This window comes from Cydia amplana, chromosome 5, assembly GCF_948474715.1.
Source record: "Cydia amplana chromosome 5, ilCydAmpl1.1, whole genome shotgun sequence".
In the NCBI taxonomy this organism is placed as follows: Eukaryota; Metazoa; Arthropoda; class Insecta; order Lepidoptera; family Tortricidae; genus Cydia; species Cydia amplana.
In genome coordinates this window covers 15410048-15433336 of record NC_086073.1, presented here as the reverse complement: position 1 = coordinate 15433336, position 23289 = coordinate 15410048, and the positions used below count along the sequence as shown (strand labels likewise).

The window sequence follows — 23289 nt, the reverse complement described above, 5'->3', positions numbered from 1 at the left end:
AGCCACCATTCCATCTCGATTTATGACAGCTCAAAACATTTGATATTTTCGTATACAATTTACCATAAGTCTAAATATATTAATTTACGGTGTTATTTTCAATATAAAAATGTCTCGTTTAACAGGATGCAAGACAAACTTAAAATAGAGTTATTTTAGAACCGTTTATGTTTAGACAAATTATATTAATTGTAAGTGGAGAAGGCTAGTAAGCGTCACGATGTCTTTTATAACAAAACGAGAGCGCGTGTTTAATGACTTGGAGGTGTGTGACTTACCTCCGAGAAATGAAGGGAAGTTGAAGGCGTACGCGTCTTGCACGGACGCTAGAGCATGGTCACACTTCGGGTCCTCGAAAACGGAACACCTTACAGAGCTGATAAAACGGAATAACGATCTGTCAGCGCCCGTGAAGTATGTGCCTACGAAAGTGATTGTTGACACCCTCATGGCATCTAAGAACTTGGAGGTAGGCAGGCTAAAACGCAAGATTGAGGAGTTCGAGCAATTGTTAGCTGCTTATGATGTACTGGATCTAGATTGTGCACAAAAATGTGAAATCGCAAAAGCAGTGAGTAAAATTTCATCCCTCTTATACGCTCTATGTTAATGTTTAAAGAATGTATGACCAGATAAATTAAGTAACATAATTGTAAACATAAGTGCAATTACTTCCTCAATCTTAAACCTTAACCTTTTATTGCTACAACTTACTACCTATGAATATTGTTACCGTGATAGTTAAATATATCGCACATAATGTTATATAGCTTTTTCCTACCTGAAAAATATGTACCTTATTTATACAGATGTATTGCATAATTATTTCCATCGTATTTTCACGGAAACGTACGAACGTGTCTTGCTATTTCAGTCAGTCTCGGTACAAAAAGTACTGAGGTTGACTGAAGTAAGTAGCATGACAAATACAAACGTTTCCGAGAAAATAGGACGGAAAACAATTATGCACTACATCTATACCTTTTTTTTTACGTTGGGGAAATGCGTTTACGCATGCCACCTGGTCCGGGAGAACCAGGGGGGATTACGGACTAAGCACTGGAGGACTACCGTCTAAAACCACTAACGAGTGCCCACTCTGCCTGAGATGGCGTGCCGCAGGGTCGCTATCAGCACTCGACCGCGTGCGCCCTGGACTACATCTGTACCTACCAATTAACCAATTTCCTTTCGTTTTTATAACTTATCTAGAGAACAGCCCCATCATCCTAATACTTTGCGGTCAGGCGGATATTACTGCGAACATCTAAATAATAAATGAATATTATATTTCAGCATGCTGCTATCAAAGAAGCTAATAAGGACCTTGACGACTTGGTAAGGTTTCATAAACTATAGATTCTGCTAAACTGGTTAAAGTTTATGTTCTGTTGGTTAATGTGGCATACTGTACCTAAATCCAGAGGCCGTGAGTTCAAGTCTCACCCAAGACAGTAATTTTTTCCACTTTTAAATTTATTCTAAGCTTAATAACATCGGCCGCAGACGTTTCTACTTGTTAAAAATTAAATTAGGTATGTAGGTACCTAAATGTTTTGTATTTGTACTGAATGTTGCGATAGTAAAAATACGAAAAAAGAAACGCACCGCAAAACACAAAAAACGGCATGGAAAAACCAACTAAAATGTAATGTGCAATACCTACTTGTTAATGATATTAATAAAACAATTATTTTTTACAGTGTTTGAACCTGGATATTTCAACGTGTACAGATGTAAGTGTATTTCGTATATTCTCAATATTTTTTTAATTAAAAAAAGTTTAGTTTAAGTTATTATAATGTCTTTGGCCAGTGCTTTGGAACATTTTATAGGCTGGATTATTCCATTATTAGAGTGTGTGCGGAGAGAGAAGAGTCGTAGAATGTATTGGATCCCGTACATTTCACGACTCTACTCTTTCCGCTCAGACTCTAATTTAGGTTTACGTTCAATTTATTAATTGCAGTTTTTTACAATTATTTAACAAACTAGAATATTTTCGTTGACTTACTGATGAAAACTATGGTACAGTTGGTACACCTAGCTCATAAACTCATTATTATTCTTGCTTTCAGGGTTTCGAGACAGAATCGTTTGAGGTAAACACCCTCATTAGGCTTGAAGCCGATTCTTATTTGACAATTTGTTATAATTTTCAACTTGTTATGCTACGACCTCACACTGCATCACTCGCGCACCAATAAATGCGTGTGAAATGTATAATGATACGACGCAATGACGCGCGGGCGCATTATCAACACCTTCACAAATTGAAAACTCAGAATCGGCCCCTGTACAAACATCACACTCTTAACTGTCCGTCGGTGGACCTTATGCCTTTTGTAATAAGGTTTATAAACCAGGGATGTTGCGGATGCCGATTGTTTGACATCCGCGGATGCGGATGTGGATGTCAAGATACATAAAAAACGTCAAATATTATATTTTAGTAATTTTTATTTCAAAAAACCGGCCAAGTGCGAGTCGGACTCGCGTTCCAAGGGCTCCGTACCAGGGATGTTGCGAACATCCGCATCCGCATCCGCAACCGCGGAACATCCGCATTATTTTCAACATCCGCATCCGCATCCGCATCCGCATAAAATCGATGCGGAGCTTATGCGGATGCGGATGTCGAACAAGTCGGTACAGGAATGTCTTAGCGGCGGCGTAAGTGCTAGGTAATTTCGTCATTACCTCTAACGAAATCGTCTAGATCCAGAAAAGTCGGCCAAGTTACTGTTTATTAAATATAACGCACCTATATTCTTGCTCAAATACTAAACGTTTGGTTTTTTTTAATAAAAAAATACTAAAAATGTAATATTTGACGTTTTCTAAGTACCTAATCTTGACATCCGCATCCGCATCCGCATCCGCGGATGTGAGCCTTTAAAAATCCGCATCTGCATCCGCATCCGCGGATGTCAAAAAATCTGCATCCGCAACATCCCTGCTCCGTACATGAAGTCCCACTCACGCTTGACTGCTAATTTCTAATAGGTTTTTTAGCTAATGACTAAATTACCTAGCAGTCGTCACTTACGCCGATGCTAAGGCGTTCCTGTACCGACCTGTTCCACATCCGCATCCGCATTAAACTCCGCATCGATTTTATGCGGATGCGGATGTTGAAAATAATGCGGAAGTTCCGGGGTTGCGGATGCGGATGCGGATATTCGCAACATTCCTGTTATGAACTGTCAGTTAACAGTGTGGGCGATGGTAGAAAGTACAATGAAAATGTATAAAACCGTCGCCATATAATCGAAGTTACGGTCTCATTTTAAAACATTTTGAAATAACATTTAAATTTCACAAAAACATTCAAGTAACATACCTATGTATATCTATGTTTAGTACTAGTTTTTGTTACTATAATTTGTAAGTCATCTTCCTCGCGTTGTCCCGGCATTTTGCCACGGCTCATGGGAGCCTGGGGTCCGCTTGGCAACTAATCCCAGTAATTGGCGTGGGCACTAGTTTTACGAAAGCGACTGCCATCTGACCTTCCAACCCAGAGGGTAAACTAGGCCCGTATTGGGATTAGTCCGGTTTCCTCACGATGTTTTCCTTCACCGAAAAGCGACTGGTAAATATCAAATGATATTTCGTACATAAGTTCCGAAAAACTCATTGGTACGAGCCGGGGTTCGAACCCGCGACCTCCGGATTGCAAGTCGCACGCTCTTACCGCTAGGCCACCAGCGCGTTACTATAATTTGTAAGTAATATAAAGAAATTAGAGCGAGTAGAAGTTTAACATCCAATTAATCCAAAACTCATTTCAAAAATTGTTTTTTTTTCAGACTGGGATGTCGAAAAGCGTAAGTGTTTCGATTATTTTAATCTATTTGTGAGTCTAAAGGGGCCCACGGATTAGGTACCAGTTCGCCGGACGATATCAGCCTGTCAGTTAAACGCAAAAGGTGACAGTTCCTAACAACTTACAGGCTGAAATCGTCAGGCGAACTGGTAATCTGTGGGCCCCTTAGTAAATTTTGTTATTATAATATCGTCAGATAGAAATCGAAGGTTGTGTGTACACTGTGTACCTACATAGGGGAAAACCTTGTAGAATTGTTTTATTATTTTTTTGTTTGTTGTTTGCAGGTTCAGTACAGCGCTAATTGGGTGATTTTTTTAAATATTACTTATTTTAATTATTTTTTAGTTAATTTGAAAGTCCCATGGTATATTTATATATTGTTTAAATTACATATCTACTTTTTTATGTCTGTCTCACATAAAACTAATTATAATTGTTGCTTTCAGTCTATTAACTCGAAAGCAGCTGAAGTAAGTATTTGTATCAAAAATAAATTAATATAAATTAATATTATTTCAATAAAATATTTTTTCAATTGTTTTAGTCTGACCGATCGCGTGGAGATGCAGTAAGTTTATTTTTTATATGTTATTGTTTTTTTTTAATACAATATAATTATACTACGAGGGGCGTTCAAAATATTCTCGGTATTGATATCTTACGACCTCTTCTAAAATTTCTTTCGTTACTGGCCGCTAAGGTTTATTCATTGACATTAAAAAAAAGTATAATTCAAACCGAGATAGTCTTTTGTTTTTCTGCAATTGCTGAACAAACATGAACATCCTGTGCGAATTGACAATGTTAACTAAATTAGAACATCGATGCGTGATAAAATTCTTGACAAAACAGGGTAAAAATCAAAAAACCATAAAAGAGGAAATGGATTGTGTTTACCGTGAGTCTGCTCCTTCTTTATCTACCATTCAAAAGTGGTCAAGCGAGTTTAAACGCGGAAGGGAGAGTATTGAAGACGACCCTAGACCTGGCCGGCCTGTAGTAGCTACTTCACAAGAAAATATTGATAAAGTGGAAAAACTTATATTGGAAGATGGTCGAGTGAAGGTAAAATCTATAGCACAAGTAACCAATCTCTCTATTGGTACCGTACATGATATTATCCATGACCATCTTAATATGTCAAAAGTAAGTGCAAGATGGGTTCCGCGAATGCTGACTCGGCTTCAAAAAGACATGCGTGTAGCTTGTTGTTCCGATTTTATTGACCTGTGCGGTGAAAATCCTGATGAGGTGCTGCAAAGAATAGTTACTGGAGATGAAACCTGGGTTCATCATTATGACCCAGAGAGTAAACAAGAGTCCATGCAGTGGCACATTAAGGGTTCAGCTCATCCCAAGAAGTTGAAGGTGGCAAGGTCATGGCCACGATATTTTGGGATTGTGAAGGAGTATTACTAATCGATTATAAAGAAAAAGGTGTAAATATCACAGGACAGTACTACGCTAACATTCTACGTCAATTAAAGGATGTAATTAAAGAAAAGAGGCGAGGAAAGTTAACCAAAGGTATTCTGCTTCTGCATGACAACGCCCCCGTCCATACTGCTCATATTGCCAAGGCAGCTATTGTTGAACGTGGGTTTAAAACTGTTACTCACCCACCGTATAGTCCGGACTTAGCCCCCAGCGACTTCTTTTTGCTCCCCAATCTTAAAAAGGATCTGCGTGGAAATAAATTTTCTGACGATGAAGCATTGAAGGCGGCAGTGGAGGAGCATTTTTACACGAAAGATAAAAAATATTTTTACGAGGGATTAAAAAAAATAATTGATCGATCTTTTAAGTGTATGAACATAGGGGCGGAGTATATTGAAAAATAAAAATATCAAACTTTTCGTACTTGTTTGTTTTCATTCTCATACCGAGAATATTTTGAATACCCCTCGTAAAAGCACCTTATGTTTTATGATTAACAACCAATGAATCTTTCTTATCATTCAACAGTGGACTGTGATGGTCGACAAAGATTTGGCAACGCAAGGCAACCAAACGTCCCTAGTGTGCCCATGCGACGCGAGCGTATGTGAGTGTCTGATACGCCGTCGGGAAGTTTTCAATATTGCAAAATTTCCAATATTTCCATATACAATATTTTGAAAGGAGGTTTAAAAATGCACGCATTGCTGCGTAATATGAATGTTGGGGGTCGGTTGCACCAAACCGCCTGTCACCATTAAACCGTTCACTAAATTGTTATTTAGGAAGTTCACTGCCAATTGCCGTTGATCAGTCCCTCAAATGATTAGAGTACGTAAGTGTGTAAGGATTAAACTGATTCATTCACCATGGATTGTGTTTTTTTTAACAGTTCATTTGCCTATTCCCTATTGATTCATTTGTTGATCGTTCTAAAAAAGCACATTCAAGAATATCCGATGTAGATTGGTTTGAGCCATAGGTACACTCACGGACTTAAATTGTTGAGTCATTTAGGGTTTACTTTACATTGGATATTTCATACCGTCTTTGGGCCATTTTATTTAAAGTTGTCCCCTACACTTAATGAAGTGAAAACTTCTTTTGCGACGCTGTGCACTTTTTGTGATGGGGAAAAAATGTTAAACTCGTAACAGGTGTCACGTGACCGTAAGGCGTAAGGCGTAAGGCGTAAGACGTAACCCTCTCTTTCTACCGCGCGGCGAAAATGCATGCCTGAGCCTGCGGTTTCGTTTTTATTCACCAAAGAACTGAAGTCATAACGTATCATAATCAGGTCAATTATTTAAAACTGGACTTTTATATTAAACAATAAAGTTCAATGTTCTTATCTTGTACGGGCTGAAATACGAGGATCTCACAGTTCCATTCTAACTTCATATCACTCAAATATAATTCAATAAAGCTACATCTTGATGAAATCGCTAATAAAAATGAAGCCTAGTACTGGTGAATAAAACTCAAAATATCATGACCAAATATATTTAGATGCGAGGTCTGCAAGGTAACTTTACAATTTCTATTCGAATTTTAAACAACGCTACGCTAACGTTACTAAAGGAGGATGGATCAATTATACATAGTGCTGCAGACATTTTGGACTAGTCATTGAGTTTTCACTTCTGTCGGCACTCCCGGATTGCAACCAGTTGTTTTTTTTTATTCGTGGATTTCTATGCTATGTATGTTATTTCTATTCAGAATCACGAGCTCTTTCTATCCTAATAGGCGAAAAAAAGTCTCCCGCCGTTTTTTTCCCAATCCGTTGCCATTTTTCATAGAATTTGTATGGCGGTCACGGAATGGAAAGATCGAAAAATGTGTGGAAATTAAGGGACACTTTTTTTCTCCTATTAGGATCTAAATAGCTCATGATTCTGAATAGAAATAACATAAAAAATCCCAATTTTGAAATAAAAGTGTAGGGGACAACTTTAAATAAAATGGCCCATTGGCAACCACATTAGCTTGAACCCTAAATGGCTCAACAATCTGTACATGTTCTTGACAATTGAAAAACTTATGGCTCCAATTTTCTATTATAGCTGTAGAAGACCCAAGAATAGACGAAATGAAAGAACAAATTATATCAAAAGATGCTAAGTTGAACGCCATGCGTAATTCATTAGCGGTTAGTCATTTTAATATTATTTATTGGTTAACTAATGTTGTCATATTATGAGATAACAACATTAACAACCTACTCAGCTTATATTCTAAATGTTTTCAGATAATGAAAAACGATATCTGCGAGCCATTTGGCATTTATGCGCACATCTACACGGCATTAGAGAAAATCTTCGGGGTTCTATCCCAAAACTCTAAGTACAGACAATATCTTAACCTTATGGTCCGTTGAGTGCATTATCGTTGACTAGAAATGCTATTTAACGTTAAACAGCGTTATTAATAAACCGCTTTTGCAGACAGCTGGCAAGGACATTCGCTGCATCGATATAAAAGGGAAAATACTGTTTAAGATGAAAGTGCTGGAGAAGTTCTGCCTCGCGTTGGTAGCGCCGTGCTCGAAAGAATTTCAATGCACCAACGATGACTGCCCTTGTTACTACGCCGATGTTAGCACAAAAATGGAACACAGCTATCGGTTAACACCATCTGAATGCATTAATTCAGATGCAACAAAAAGATCCCAACTAGTAGCTGATATTATGGAGCATGAAGAAATGAAAGAAATACTAAGCAAAGAAAGCACACCTGATGAGAACAATGATTCTGATAGTGACACTGACAAACAGGGGTTTGACATAGCTTCTGTTATGAATGAAGAGAACCAAAAACGTATTAAAGATCTTCAGGAATGCTATGAAGATTTGTTGAACTGTTATGAAAACTTAAAACATGAAACTGATTGCATACGAGTACGATGTGCAAAGTATGAAGATTTGGAATTGGAATTGGAACGTTTACGAGGTCAATTAAAGGAATATAATTCACTGTGGAATGAGAAAGAACATTACCGAAAACGATCTGAAGATTTAGATAGCTTAAAACAACAATACATAGTACTTGCAGAAGAATCATCTGGGTTGGAAACAAAATTAAAGGCAGAATCAGAAATAAATCATATAAAAGCTAATGCGATAGATGAACTGAGAACTCAAAATATATCCCTCGAAAAAAGATTAAACGAATTATATGTTTCGTTTGAAAAAGACAAAAATACCCTACAATGCCAACTACAGGAATCTGAATGTAAATGTATGTGCCAAGATCAGCAGATAAAAAGTTTAAGTTCACAAATAGTGAAACTTCTTGAACAACAGCCTGAAAATGTACGAAAGTAAAGTTATATTAAGGTATTTACAAGTATTTGATATTTTTACTAAACATATTTTTTTATTTTGTTTTAAGATACCTCTTCAAGATACTTCACTTTCTAAAGAAAACGAGTCATTAAAAGAGCAACTTAAACAATATCAGGATATAGAATACGAATTTCAGGATAAAATGTCTCGCATCAACGAGTTGGAAGAGGAAATCGCGAAGTGGAGAGGTATATTTTCTTTAGATAGCGCCATTTACCATTACATATGCATATTTTACTTATATAATAGAGGAACGTAATGAAAGTTATGATTTTTTCTATTTAAAAATAAACTAGACAGGAACCGTAAAACCAAATATATACAAGGCTCCCAACTATAGTCCAAACTCAAATATCTCCGTTCATAGGCAAGATATTTTTATGAATGGAAGAAAGACAAAACTAAAAAGAATATTGTTATTAATATGGACTTAGTTACGCACTTACGCATATAACTTGTAGCCATAGTTGTATTTACTGGACTATGCTTGGGTGATTTTACGGAATTGAAATAAATCAGATAACATTTTAAATGCCAAAGCAACATGTATGTTAGTTTGTCCGTGGCCTCTTCAGCTTCACGCTTAAATGTCTGTACCGATTTAGATGAAACTTGATATGAAAAAAAATTGAGGCCTGAGGAAGGAGAAGGAGGAGATAGTTTTTATCAATCATCGTCGTGAAATATAAGTACTTAAAGTGTCATTCTATGGAACTTGCTATGTAAACAAAAGCCTACAAATGACATTTAGAGACAATTTCAATATGGCGGTTTGTTTACATAGTTAGCAAGTTCCATAGAATGACACTTTATGTACAGTCAGTATCAAAATCACATGTATTGAACAGGAACTGAGACATATAGGTATATCTATTAGGACAAATATTCCAGAGTGGCAGATACTTTTTGTTCGTTGTTTCATCAGCTGCTATAGATGCTGACTATACCTACCTATTTTATTAATTTAGTCACATCAGGAGTATAGATCTTTCCTTATCTTTTTTCTTAGATTGCACGATAAAGATATAAATTCCCCGATAGTATTAGTAGACAAATTACAAAATCACCCCTTGTATTAAATTAAAATGAACAGTGTGCTTGTTACTTTACCTAATTTATTTTTTTGTAGCCGCGTACGAACACTTGCTTCAACAGAATCAGCAATATGAAGGATATATCGATAGCTTTCAAAATGAGAAAGATAGACTTATGAACGAAAACAGAGCGTTACGAGAAGAAATTAAGGATAAGTCCGATGCTGTTGAAAATCTCATGGGCGTGATTAAAATAAAGTCTGTAGAAATACATAAATTGACGGGTGAAAATCAAAATGTCTGCAGTCAACTTGAATTATTGGGTGAAAAATATAAAGATCAGGTACACTTATCACGACAAGAGAGTCAGGAATTACTGAGAAAGGTTAAAGACTACGATGACTTTGTTCAAAAACAAGAAGATCTGTCAAATGACATAGAAGAGAAAATGCGTGAATATGAATCCTTGAAAGTACTTTTGAAGGCAAAACTAGAAGAAAACGAAAAACTTAAACGTGACTTGAATCACTTGCAAAATGAAGATGCCTGTAATAAAAAATCCCTGGAAATTTCTAAAAGAGAGAGCTCATTAATGGAGACAAAATTATCTGAACTAGAAGATATTTCCCAACAATTTATGAATTTAAAACATGCATTCGAACAATTAAGTAAAGAGAAAAATGAGCTGGAAAAAGAATTAAGAAAAAAAGCTTCTCAACTTGAAAGTGCAATATACTCAATAAAGATGAATAAAAAAGAAAGTGGTGAACTTTTAAAGCAATCTGAGTCTATCCACGGCGAGTTAAAGAGATTACATTCGAACAACGATTTATTAAAACAGCAATTAAATCAACTGCAGGATGAAAACAAGGCGTTGAAAATGGAATCTGCAAGACTTTCTAATATTGAACACGAATTATCTGACTTAAAGAAAGCTATTGCTGAGTTATTGAAAGAAAAGGCAGAGTTAGAGCATAGTTTTAAAATTAAAGCACAAGAACTTAACCATATGCACGATATTTTAGACCGTAAAATAGAAGAAAACAAGTCGTTGATGGAAGAGATCGATACTTTAAAATCTCATTACTTACAAGCAACTAATAATATAAAGACATTAGAAAATGAAAATGAACTATATCAAACTGAATTAGGTAGATACAAGAGAGAAAGTTCAGTCTTAATTGAAAAATTGGAATTTCACAGCAAATTAGAAAACGAACTTCAAGAATTAAAAACGGATCATGACGAGATAAAATTAGAAAAAGAAAGATTGCTGGAAGAATTAAATGCTCAATTATTAGATTTTCAAAAAATACAAGATGAGAAGAGGGAGCTGCAGAGCAGAACTGACGACCTTTTGGCCCACAACAATGATTTAGAGAAAGTTTTAGTCAATACACGGAATGAGGTATATAATAAACACCAATAACAATACACATACGAGTAATGTCTTTATTAGAAAGTTATAAAAAGCTACATTGTTTCGTCTATATTGTGGTAGACTACCGAGGGCGGGTCATGTTTTAATAGTTTGTATTTATGAATGTACCTATATCAAATTTTAATGACCACACCGCTTAACGGATTTCTCAATAATGACATGAGGATGTCATGAAATTCTTTTGACATAAATATGGAACAGATCAGCTTTAGTAGACTAAAGCCATGAATACCTACACAATTATTTTTGTATTATTACTGACTATCAAATAACAATAAAAACATGTTTCAGCTTATGCAAGCGAGCCCATCAGAATATAAACCTCTAGCTGATTTAACAAAAGAAATTCAAAAACTGAGAATTGAAAAAAGTGATGCTCAGAAGGAGATTCGGGAGTTGTTGCATAAACGGGACGAATCGGTAATTAATTGAGTATGAGACAGTGTGAAATTTCTTTATCTGCTTCTCTTTCGCTCTAATATGTAAAAGTGATAGAGAGGCAGATAACGAAATTTTAATTTCCATTTTTCGCGGTATTTCCTCTGGTTACTTCAAGTAATAACTGTTTAAGAAGGTCACTCGCTATCACTCGGTAAATTAACTTTAGAAAGGCTTCGTTTTTTGTTTAGATAAAAAAAAGTTTCGTAAGTCTGGCTCTCCGGGTGTTTTCCTCTACTAGACGCATTTCTCAACCGATTCTCCGAACGGTACAGATTTGATGAGCAGATTCGAGAATTATACAGATTATTTTATCGATTCAGCCGGCCTAGCCAAGGTTACAATCGCTATCGCTTCGACAACGAAACGCTTTGTGTCTCTCTATCACTCTTCCATATTAGTGCGACAGTGACAGTTGCGTTTCGATCGCTACGAAGCGTAAGCGATTGGCGTCTTGGCTACGCGGCCAGCTTTAGAAACGTGTACGAGAGGTCTAGGTATAGCTAACAGAACCACTAATAATAAATAGGGGTTACTAACTAATAGTGTTTTTTTTTGGCATGATTTACGCTGTTTGGCCTCTCCTGGGACCAGTTACAGCTTGAGGTGTGAGTGGGATCAGTGTCGCGGCCTGAAGGGCCGCGATACTGCCTAACTAATAGTGTGTGTGTTTATTTCGCAATAGGAACAAGTAATTCTGAATTATGAAGATGAGATGAGCGCACGGGACCACAAGATAGCGGCTATGCAGAATCATATCAACGATTTGCAAGACGAACTGCAAAAGCTGCAGTATCTGTTAGAGCAAGCCCTTGATGCTGGCAACGACATTAAAAACACAAATGTTAGCATCGAGCATGCACGCAAGCAGATAGAAGCACATCGTAAGTTTTAAAAGTCTTGGTTGTTTTTATCATTGTCTCTAGAGTCCGTCGAAGCTAACTTTGCACCGACTTGAACAGAACATCATACATTATCAGAAGAAAGAATAGTTATTTGTTTTACAAGGGGGCAAAGTTGTTGTTTAACCGCTCGTGCTAATATTGATACCCGAGCAAGCGAAAGATTCTAAAATTGAAATCTTGAGCGTTGCGAGGGTTTCAAAGCACGAGGGTTAAACAAAATTTGCCCCCGAGTGAAACACAAAATTTTTCACCACTCCAACCCGAAGCAAATATTAAATGTAAAATATGAAACAAAATCAAATTCAAATGAATGTTATTAAATATTTATCATCCAAAATCATCATTTAAAAGTCAATTCTACCAGCAAACATAAGAAAACAACTCAAAATTTGCATTTGATTACTTTGCCTCAATTTTGGAATCTTTCGCTTGCTCGGTTATCAATATTAGCACGAGACAACACTGCCAACTTTGCCCCCTTGTAAAACAAATAACTATTACATTTTAAATTGACACATGACATTAACTTTACATTCGATGCTCAGATCTACTTGGTAAGGTTGAGACATGCAGATTTTTGCACTAATGTTTTTTAACAAACTGTATCTCACTAATGGTTAGAAATATTAACGTGATTAATAAGTGAAAAATAACGTACACATAGCCTAAACAATTCCCAGTTTGCATAAAAGTCCTTCGTTCTGTTATAAAAAAAATATAACCCGATAAAAAAAAAAAACATTACACACATATAAAATGTACATCGTACATTAAAACCATTATTCAAGTTTTACTTTTACATGATTCTGAAAGTAAAATATCATTTTTTTTAGATATTTTCGGATGTCAACCTTCTTTTTCTCTTTGAAACAATCCACTTAGATTGACTTTGACTAAAAGATGTTTTAACTTCCACTGATGTTAATAGCGGAAATATGGTGAAAATAATAACAAACAAGGCAACTACATACTAAAGAGTGACCTGAAAATACGTTCATATTTTTTAGGGATATTTTAATTACTTATACATCATCAATGTCATCATTAGTTAAAATTTTGTTAAAATACATTTTTGGGCTACCTGCATTTTAACCTAACATGGTCATTTACACTTTAAATACTATTGAACACGGGGTATTTACCAGTACTCTTGAAAAAACTTAAATGTCGAAATCATGGAAGCTGTCAAGTACCTTTAAGCATACAGATACCTACCTACAATGTATAGTCCAATGTCGTATAATGTCAATACGGATAATAAGTGTGACTGCAGGGTAAGCGTGGCTGGCTAATGAACATGAAAAATGCTCCTAAAATGCGTGATTTTATTTTTGATAGAACTCATTTTCCTTTTTTTTTGTTAAAACTATCTAAATTCAATAACAATGATATTCGCTATCCCGGGCACGCACGGCCTTTCACTCAGTGCTCATTGCCTTAATACTTAGTGGCCCCGGGCTGGTTTTGTTGTCAGACGAACCCGCCGCCAAAGAGCCGCTGGGAGCACAATCTAAGGCACGCTCTCATTTTACGGCATACTTAAATTACATGACGGTATGCCGCATTTTTTGCCTGTGTCTCGCAACACTTATTTGCCATCGTAGCAAAAACCAAGGTTTTTCACGAAAATGTGCTCATACCTGTCTTTTATCTTATTTACAGATTCGAAAGCATCGCACAATTTGAAATTGGAATTAGCAGTCCTTCAGCAAAGTAAATCAAAATTAGAAGACCAATTATCTATTACAAAATCGCAGTATGAACTCTCTTCTAAATATAAGCAAAACTATTTATCTGAAATTGAAGATTTAAAGAATGACCGAGAAATAATAGTTACCGACATTAAACAACTCGAAATATTTAGCGTTGGTGACAGTGAACTAAATCCAGATGATTGTGCGATAGAACGTATTTTACATTCTATTGATAGAATTAGAAGAGCTTTCGAGGCAAGACATGCAAAAACATTATCTTTAGAACAAACAATAGCTAAGGTACAAGCATCATCGCAGTTGGTATTAAACAAAGCCGACGAAGCTAAAACATACTTCGAAAATGAGAAGCAAAGGATACTATATGACAAAGACAATTTAATGAAAGAAAAAAATAGTTTAGAAAAACAATTAATTGACCTGAAAAATGAATTAAATAAACAAATATCGCAAGATGGGGCTATAATCAAAGATTTACGTGTTGAAATTTCGAACCAAGAGCTTCTTTTTGATAAAATTCACGATACCACAGAAAAATATACTAAGACTCTACAAGATGAGATTCAGTCCCTTAAAGATTTGTATCAGGTCGCTCATTCTAATATAAGTGAATTACAAGAAAAACTTAGCAAAAATATGGCTGAGAATGATGAAAAAGACGGCATTATACAAAATCTTATTTCTGAGTTAGAAAGTAAATCTAAAGAGATTTCTGATATAAAATTAAAATTTGATAATTTGGCCAATGAAGCCTCACGAAAGAGAGATTTAGATAATTACAAAGATGTTTCATCGCAGACAGATAATGTGCAGCATCACTCATTCTATGATTTAACTGGTTCTACGACAAAAAGTTCAGATGAAATGGTTCAATATGATCTAACAAAAATAAATAAATCTGGACATAGGGATTCTATCAAACCAATGTATGACCTTTTACCTCAACATAAACCCCCGTTAGTTAATGAGGTCCAAATTTTAGCAGCTGAAACCACGCCGACGTTTGATTTTGTCAGGACCAGTTATTTAGATTATAAAATGAAACGACTTGGTCCAGGATTATTAGAACATCATTCAATACCTTCTATATCGGCAAGTATTACTTCATACGTTGATGAATCACATGAGATGATTAATAATTTCTCCGAGTCTAATGATTCTAATAACACACAAGGTGTGAGGACTCACACGAGTAATGAAGGTTTGGTCGATATCTATCACAGTCCGTCGGATGGTACAAAAACTTCATCTAAATTGATTGTTACGAGTAGTCAAAACCCAAAATCATTAGAAACTTACGGGCAAACAAGCGATGGAGTTTATCCAAATAAGAAAAGTAATATTTATATTAGTGAGGTAGTTAAACCCACTGAAAATTATAGTGAGCGCCACACAACAACGAAATCTCAAAATGAAAAGCATGTGGAAATAGCTGGGAAAAAGAGTGATAATAGCGAAAGGAAACATGTAAAATCAAATGTGAAATCTGAGAGTAGTAGCACTATTCCATTACATTCAAATAAAAAAGAAACTGATGAAACAAAATTGAAACTAAAGATTCATTTACCTCGAGTAACAATTGAGAGTAATTCTTATGTAACTACTACAGACAATGATAATAATTCTTTAAATTCTTCTACTTTTGATACTTACAGTCGTCCACTGCAGAAATCCTTATCCGATGCAATGGTACAGATTCCGTCTTCTGGCGAACACTATACTAAATCTGGAACAATATCACTGCCAACGACTTCAAATGCTGATGACTTATACATGAGGTCACGCAGTTTTATAGAATTACCCTCCAAAGATTTATCACCTAGTAAATCTAACAGTCCGTCAGACAGTAGAATACCTGCTGATAAAACAAATGATAGTCAGGGCCAATTTATTGTTTACGAAGACCGTAAAGTAAAAGTGACAAAGCCACAACAAATTTTCAGGTTTGTAGAAAAACTACGAAAATCTGATTTCAAAAATGATGACGCATCATTCCGTTTTATGGCCGATGATAAAAATGATCCATCAACTGGCAAAACTACAGAAGACAATGTTAAACTAGATAGCTTTGGTAAATCTGACGATAATACAGACCTTCATATGCTAAAATCAAAGCGAAGAGTCAAAACTAGCAAAGGGTCACAAAATAAAATTGTATATGATGATCCTTTAGAAGGCGTAGTGTCCCGTGAAAGTAACGAAGATTATTTGGCAACTGACAAAAAAAGGAAAGAACATAGTAGCAAAATACCACATCAAAAACTTGCACTAAGCGGAAATGATAAACCACATCACAAGGGTCGCTTAGTATCTGATAAGAAAACCAAAACAAAGACTGGTAACGTGGGCTCTGATGCTGGCATTGGTTATTTAAAAGAGAAAAATAGCGAAAGCGAAAAATCCTACCATGATGCCCTGGCACGTTTAGAAGCCAATGTTTTTCTTAAAATTTCAAAAAGTAGTTCAAACTTGGGTGACGATGTTAATAATGATACCAGCGTGCAAGGAAGGCGGAGCGATTTTGCACTTACGTATATTTTGAATTCATTGAATCCTGTAGAACATTCAGGTAGCTATTTATTATCAACTATGAGTGACGAAAGATATGTCAATGACAGGATTAACGAGATAACTGGTGAAGCTCAAAAACGTCGTCCAAAATCTCTCGATCAAAGCGTGATGGTAAACTTAGATACAAATAATAAATATTATGAAGAAGTTATAGCCGGTTTAAGGAAATCTGTAGAAGACGCAGAAAAAGACCATAAAATGCATATTGAAGCAATAAAAATACAGTACGATAGGCACATAAAAAATATAATGAACGAGCACAATCAGGGTGTTATGAGTATACAGAGTATTCATGAAGAAACTTTGCGCGATGTTATGAGAGTTCATGAAAATGAAGTTGAAAATTTAAGAACAATGAGCATAGAAGCAATGCGCAAAGCGGAAAAGCTTGAAAAAGAATGTATGTCACTTAAATCAAAAATGAGTCTAAATAGCTCTACATTACTTGATGAGGTAAGTATAGATCTACATTCACTTGTGTTCTGTTGAATTTAGAATAAAGTCATTTGGCAATTACTCCATGTTGAGTGGAACGATAATACAATGAAAAGTTTTTTGAAATACGGAACTCCCATTTTTTCCTTGTCTTTTTTGTAAGGCTATATGGTTGACAGGTAGATAAAGCGATTCTATGAAATGTTGTTAAAAATACGTAAAAAGAGGCGATTGGGTGTATTTTTTTACGACCCAATGTTAATACACCAAACTATTTTTAGATACCAACTAAATGCGAAGGTTTTCTTGAAGTCGCAAAACCGAGGACAAAAGAATCTGACACAAAGGTACTTACCAAGACTGCCCTTGAAGCGTTCGACGTGAAGCCCAAAATGCGGGCAACTGGCCCTTGCACCTGTACCTTGGACATCAACATTTCTGACACGATCCGGAACATATTCGAGCAAGTCGATGTTGACCAGAGGAAACTGGCTGAGACAACTTACCTCAAATATATTGCTACGAAGGTCACAAATGGTCATATAGAGGTTAGAACAATAGTATAAAAGAGCATAGGTGTTCGTTTTTATTTTCGTCTGTATTCCCTGAGAAATATGACCTCGGTCTCTTTAAAGTAAGAGTGAATAGGCTATTAATGAACCGGTGAGCTGCATCTTAGGCTCTGTCTTCACTTTCATTCAGGTGTAACTAGAGCCAATCGCTGATCGGTTTTTTTATTAGAAATTTTACCTCATTGCTTCTCTTAACTATAAAATTACGGTCAGAATCGGATAGAAATGTTTAACGAGTCACTCGTCACATTAAATCATAACTCAATTACTTGAGTCACCCTACGAGGGGCGTTCAAAATATTCTCGGTATTGATATCTTACGACCTCTTCTAAAATTTCTTTCGTTACTGGCCGCTAAGGTTTATTCATTGACATTAAAAAAAAGTATAATTCGAACCGAGATAGTCTTTTGTTTTTCTGCAATTGCTGAACAAACATGAACATCATGTGCGAATTGACAATGTTAACTAAATTAGAACATCGATGCGTGATAAAATTCTTGACAAAACAGGGTAAAAATCAAAAAACCATAAAAGAGGAAATGGATTGTTTTTACCGTGAGTCTGCTCCTTCTTTATCTACCATTCAAAAGTGGTCAAGCGAGTTTAAACGCGGAAGGGAGAGTATTGAAGATGACCCTAGACCTGGCCGGCCTGTAGTAGCTACTTCACAAGAAAATATTGATAAAGTGGAAAAACTTATATTGGAAGATGGTCGAGTGAAGGTAAAATCTATAGCACAAGTAACCAATCTCTCTATTGGTACCGTACATGATATTATACATGACCATCTTAATATGTCAAAAGTAAGTGCAAGATGGGTTCCGCGAATGCTGACTCGGCTTCAAAAAGACATGCGTGTAGCTTGTTGTTCCGATTTTATTGACCTGTGCGGTGAAAATCCTGATGAGGTGCTGCAAAGAATAGTTACTGGAGATGAAACCTGGGTTCATCATTATGACCCAGAGAGTAAACAAGAGTCCATGCAGTGGCACATTAAGGGTTCAGCTCATCCCAAGAAGTTCAAGGTCATCCCTTCAGCTGGCAAGATCATGGCCACGATATTTTGGGATTGTGAAGGAGTATTACTAATCGATTATAAAGAAAAAGGTGTAAATATCACAGGACAGTACTACGCTAACATTCTACGTCAATTAAAGGATGTGATTAAAGAAAAGAGGCGAGGAAAGTTAACCAAAGGTATTCTGCTTCTGCATGACAACGCCCCCGTCCATACTGCTCATATTGCCAAGGCAGCTATTGTTGAATGTGGGTTTAAAACTGTTACTCACCCACCGTATAGTCCGGACTTAGCCCCCAGCGACTTCTTTTTGCTCCCCAATCTTAAAAAGGATCTGCGTGGAAATAAATTTTCTGACGATGAAGCATTGAAGGCGGCAGTGGAGGAGCATTTTTACACGAAAGATAAAAAATATTTTTACGAGGGATTAAAAAAAATAATTGATCGATCTTTTAAGTGTATAAACATAGGGGGGGAGTATATTGAAAAATAAAAATATCAAACTTTTCGTACTTGTTTGTTTTCATTCTCATACCGAGAATATTTTGAACACCCCTCGTACATCTAATTAGATATATAATTAAATATCAATGTACTTCGCACAAAATAATATGGTTCATTTATATACAAAGAATTTAGGCGTTTAAATGATTTACAATGTGATGTACAGGAAATATCTGTTCGTTTTTTTAGCATTAGAAAACAAGGTCAACAATCATGACGAGTATTTTTATTGAAAAACACTTTTGAAAAATAAGTCACGGCAAATATGTAGTCATGTGTAATCATTATGAATAATATACGATTATTTACATTCTTTAGGTTTCATAAGTAGGTAGTAGTAGTATAGTTACTGATTTATTTAAAGCGTTTTCCAATTAAAAGACCGCGACGTCAGGATCGCGTAGACTTTTTCTAATGCTATAAAAAAACTATCTATACCTACACGTACTACATATATGTATATTAATTGAAAACCATATTAAACTCTGTATTCCTTCCGAGTATTTTAACAGATAAATTTTGTCTTGATTGTATAAATTAATTAGTGGATTTACTTCGCCAGGCTCTGGATACTCAAGAGTTGTCATTCCTACATCTCAAAGTCTGTCGTATTTGGAAACAGAAGCTCAACAAGGAAGAAGTACTTCAGAAAAAACTTGACTCTTTAGAAGTTGAGTTAATTAAGAAACAGAAATTTGCGCAACAACATAGTATGTTCGTCACAAAAGTGACCAAGTTCTTTACTCATACTCATTTATTGATAATATTATTACATATTACACGTCACAATTTTATTTACATAAGATAGATTACTACAGTTTATAGTTACAGATTAGATTATTTTTACAGTTTCGGTTAGTGTCAAGTAGTTAAATATGTTAATTAATTTTACACTAGTACGCATTATGTAAATAAAAATTAAATTTGATACATTAAATGTTATATTGAATGTAAATTGAATCATAAAGATAAAATATAGTATGTAATAATTGTAGGTATAATCTAATATTCATAGTTCTTAAAGCCGAGTTCAATCCTATGCTAATTATATTCCTTTTTTGCCTAGGTAATATCAAATCATTAGGACAAATTGGTTTTGGGTTGGTTTTGGTTTAAACTACTGGAATATCGTTGGTCTTTAGCTCTTTAGATGTTATAATACCTCCTTCCCTTCCCTTAATTTTTATTTCCTAATTGACTGCTATTATATTGCACGCAGGAGTATACATAATTATATTTAGTAAAATACATTTCTTTGTGTATTCAGTGGCTGCATTAGATCGTAAAGTGGCCCAAGAGAAGCAGCGGCTCGAAGAAGTGAGAGAAGCGGTATGCAGAAGCACGCCTGCTAATTTGTCCGAGGGGAAGCCGCAGCCGATACGAGAGACTCCAGAAAACAATTGCAGGTCAAATCTCGATTTGTACCTATGACTTTATTTTGTTATTTTATTCGTATGTGCGTGCGAGTGTGTAGATGGAACCAGATGGCCTACCGCAAACACCGAAGTTCGCAAATTGTGGGCATTTTTTTCGGTCACTCTATTTACGCCTTAATTGTAGTACAGAAGAAGTTCATCAGCATAAGAAGTTGCTAAGCGGGCCAGCTGTTTAAAATTACCTTGACATGCTCTTATTCTCTTAACAATAAAGTCGCGTCAAGATCATTTTGAACATCTGGCCCGCTTAGCAACGTCTGTTGCTGAATTTACTTAAAAGAGAAAGATGCCCGCAATTTGCGAACTTCAGGTCAGGGCGCAATTTGCGAACTTCAGTACCACAAAGTCCTGAACTGCTGATGTTTCTTACAATACCTACCTACAACGCTAAAATTGCGTTGTATTGTAGCAGAACGACGCAGAAACTCAACCCAGGAGTACAGTCACCTGCAACAACAGTTACACAACGATAGCCGCAAAAATATTGGACACTAATCTTATTTGTAGAGTCATAAGAGCGAGCCACACATTTTTGCTGCCTTTGAAGAGTAACATATCATAAAATCAGGGCGTTTTTTTTTGTTGTCCCCTACACTTTTTTTTCAAATTTGGGATTTTTTATGTTATTTCTTACTCAGAATCACGAGCTCTTTCTATCCTAATAGGAGAAAAAAGTGTCCTAAGGTTTTTATGAAAAATGGTGACGTAATGGAAATAAAAACCTTAGGACACTTTTTTTCTCCTATTAGGATAGAGCTCGTGATTCTGAGTAGAAATAACATAAAAAATCCCAAATTTGAAAATAAAAAGTGTAGGGGACAACAAAAAAACGCCCATCATTGCAAGCGACTGTACCAGAGCTTCTAGAGTCTGTGCGGAAAGGGAAGAGTCGTGAAATGTATAGGATCCCATACATTCTACGACTCTTCTCTTTCCGCACAGACTCTAAATTGGTATTTCCCTACACATTTGATTTTTTTTGCTTTAGTTGTCCCTGTAACGTCGAGCACCAGGTGGCGGAACGGCAGTCGGCTGGAGACCTCGCGACCGTGGCAACCGGGCCAAGAAACCCACGGGCGAGAAGGAAGGAGCATAAGGTATATATTTCTCTTTCTTATAGACCCACAGACAAGACATCCTCTAGACTGAGCATAGTAACGCTACCCCCTCTGCCACTATATACGGTAGTTTTACTCCATCTTCGAGTCAAAGTTTCAGAATCCCGTGCCGTAATTGGTCCGTGTCTTTGAACGGACCAATCACGGCACGGGATTCGCTCACCTCGTCCGGCACCCCCGTATTTTTGGCAGCATCGGTTTCATGAAATAATTGCTCTAAACTCCGTCTAGAGGATTCCTAGTCTATATATAGACCCAATCACCGGTCGGTTAACTATACATATACATATTCGCAAAATCCTAGGATATTCTGCTCAGCAGTTGTGGTTGTAGATGGAACTTGGCACGGATTACAGTCACCAAAGATGAGATGTTAACAAAGCGGCATCTCCTGGGAATTTGCCAATAGGTATGAACAGGGGAATGAGATTTCTGTAGAATGACCCAAATTAGCGTTTACATTGCACGTTAATTTTTACAGGGAGTAATGTTAAGAATGGACGCCGAGGAGAGGCGAGACCGGAGACTATACACGGACGAGCCACCCACGAGGCTGCGGCGACAGCACGACCGGCCGTCGCGGTTCACGAAGAAGTAAAACTTTGATATCATACCTACTGCCCTGCTAGCGGGAAAGATGGCTATTCATAGACCAAGAGAAAACAACAAATGCCGGTATATAACTTACATTAGTGTCGCAAACCAGATTGTTTTCTACTGACAAATTGATTTGCCAAACTATATCAAACTATATTTTCACTTAACTTTTTATATTTTCTTTGGATCCCACATTCTGTTTTATCGTATTAATATTGAAATTATTGTTATTATATGCTGCAACTTGAAATTCTATTGTCGTAAAGGCGAAGAACATAAAATGGAACCAAATAATGGCACTGGAATTTTGAACGATGCGATTATTATTTCAAGCCTCTTTAGCGCTAGTATGGCAGTATACCTCTACTTGTACTTTACTTGCTTTACACTTAACCCTTCGTATGTCTAAGCACTGATCAGTGCGCACGAATTTAAATCCATTATTTAATACAATAGGTTTAAATTCGTTCAAACTGATCAGTGCTTATACATACGAAGGGTTAACCATCTCCTTGAAAATGGTTCAAATGTAATCTCGAGTTCATTTATAACTATTATTAAGCCTATAAAAATATTTATATTTGAAATCTCGGGTAGTGAAATAGATAAGGAGTAAACAGTGAAAGTGGTAAATAAACAGTGTTTGCAGACTTCTGGCAACAAATTTGACACTAAGAACAATTGTAAACATTGTAAATGATGTAAATCTACTTACTCCCACTCAGGAATAGCTCAAAATTTCAAAATACTGTTTAACAATACAATATAACGGCTGAAGGCGGTGTGATATATTTTACAAAATTAGATTTTTTATATCGGCTTTTATTGGTATATTTTATACTGGTGTGTTGTATTTATTGAGAATTGTGTGATTAAGCAAGAAATTTTAA

General features: G+C 36.0%; 1 protein-coding gene across 1 annotated transcript; it reads left to right on the top strand.

Annotated features, from left to right (window-relative positions):
• Positions 1 to 6: 6 nt before the first annotated feature.
• Positions 7 to 22454, top strand: LOC134648262 (centromere-associated protein E-like). The gene is made up of 19 exons (XM_063502751.1): positions 7 to 571; positions 1297 to 1338; positions 1704 to 1760; positions 2079 to 2102; positions 4377 to 4400; positions 5798 to 5876; positions 7336 to 7421; positions 7521 to 7640; positions 7717 to 8583; positions 8663 to 8804; positions 9746 to 11058; positions 11383 to 11511; positions 12215 to 12413; positions 14097 to 17170; positions 17434 to 17700; positions 19811 to 19958; positions 20516 to 20654; positions 21673 to 21781; positions 22284 to 22454. The coding sequence occupies exons 1-19, from the start codon at positions 221 to 223 to the stop codon at positions 22398 to 22400; spliced, it is 7287 nt and encodes a 2428-aa protein (XP_063358821.1). The 5' UTR covers positions 7 to 220; the 3' UTR covers positions 22401 to 22454.
• Positions 22455 to 23289: the final 835 nt, after the last annotated feature.

Excerpts from the sequence above, each read along its gene's own strand:
- LOC134648262 (XM_063502751.1), top strand. The coding sequence starts at position 221 with ATGTCTTTTATAACAAAACGAGAGCGCGTGTTTAATGACTTGGAGGTG. Across the intron at positions 5,877-7,335 it reads CCCATGCGACGCGAGCGTAT|CTGTAGAAGACCCAAGAATA; the intron begins GTGAGTGTCTGA and ends TTTCTATTATAG. Across the intron at positions 8,584-8,662 it reads TTGAACAACAGCCTGAAAAT|ATACCTCTTCAAGATACTTC; the intron begins GTACGAAAGTAA and ends TTTTGTTTTAAG.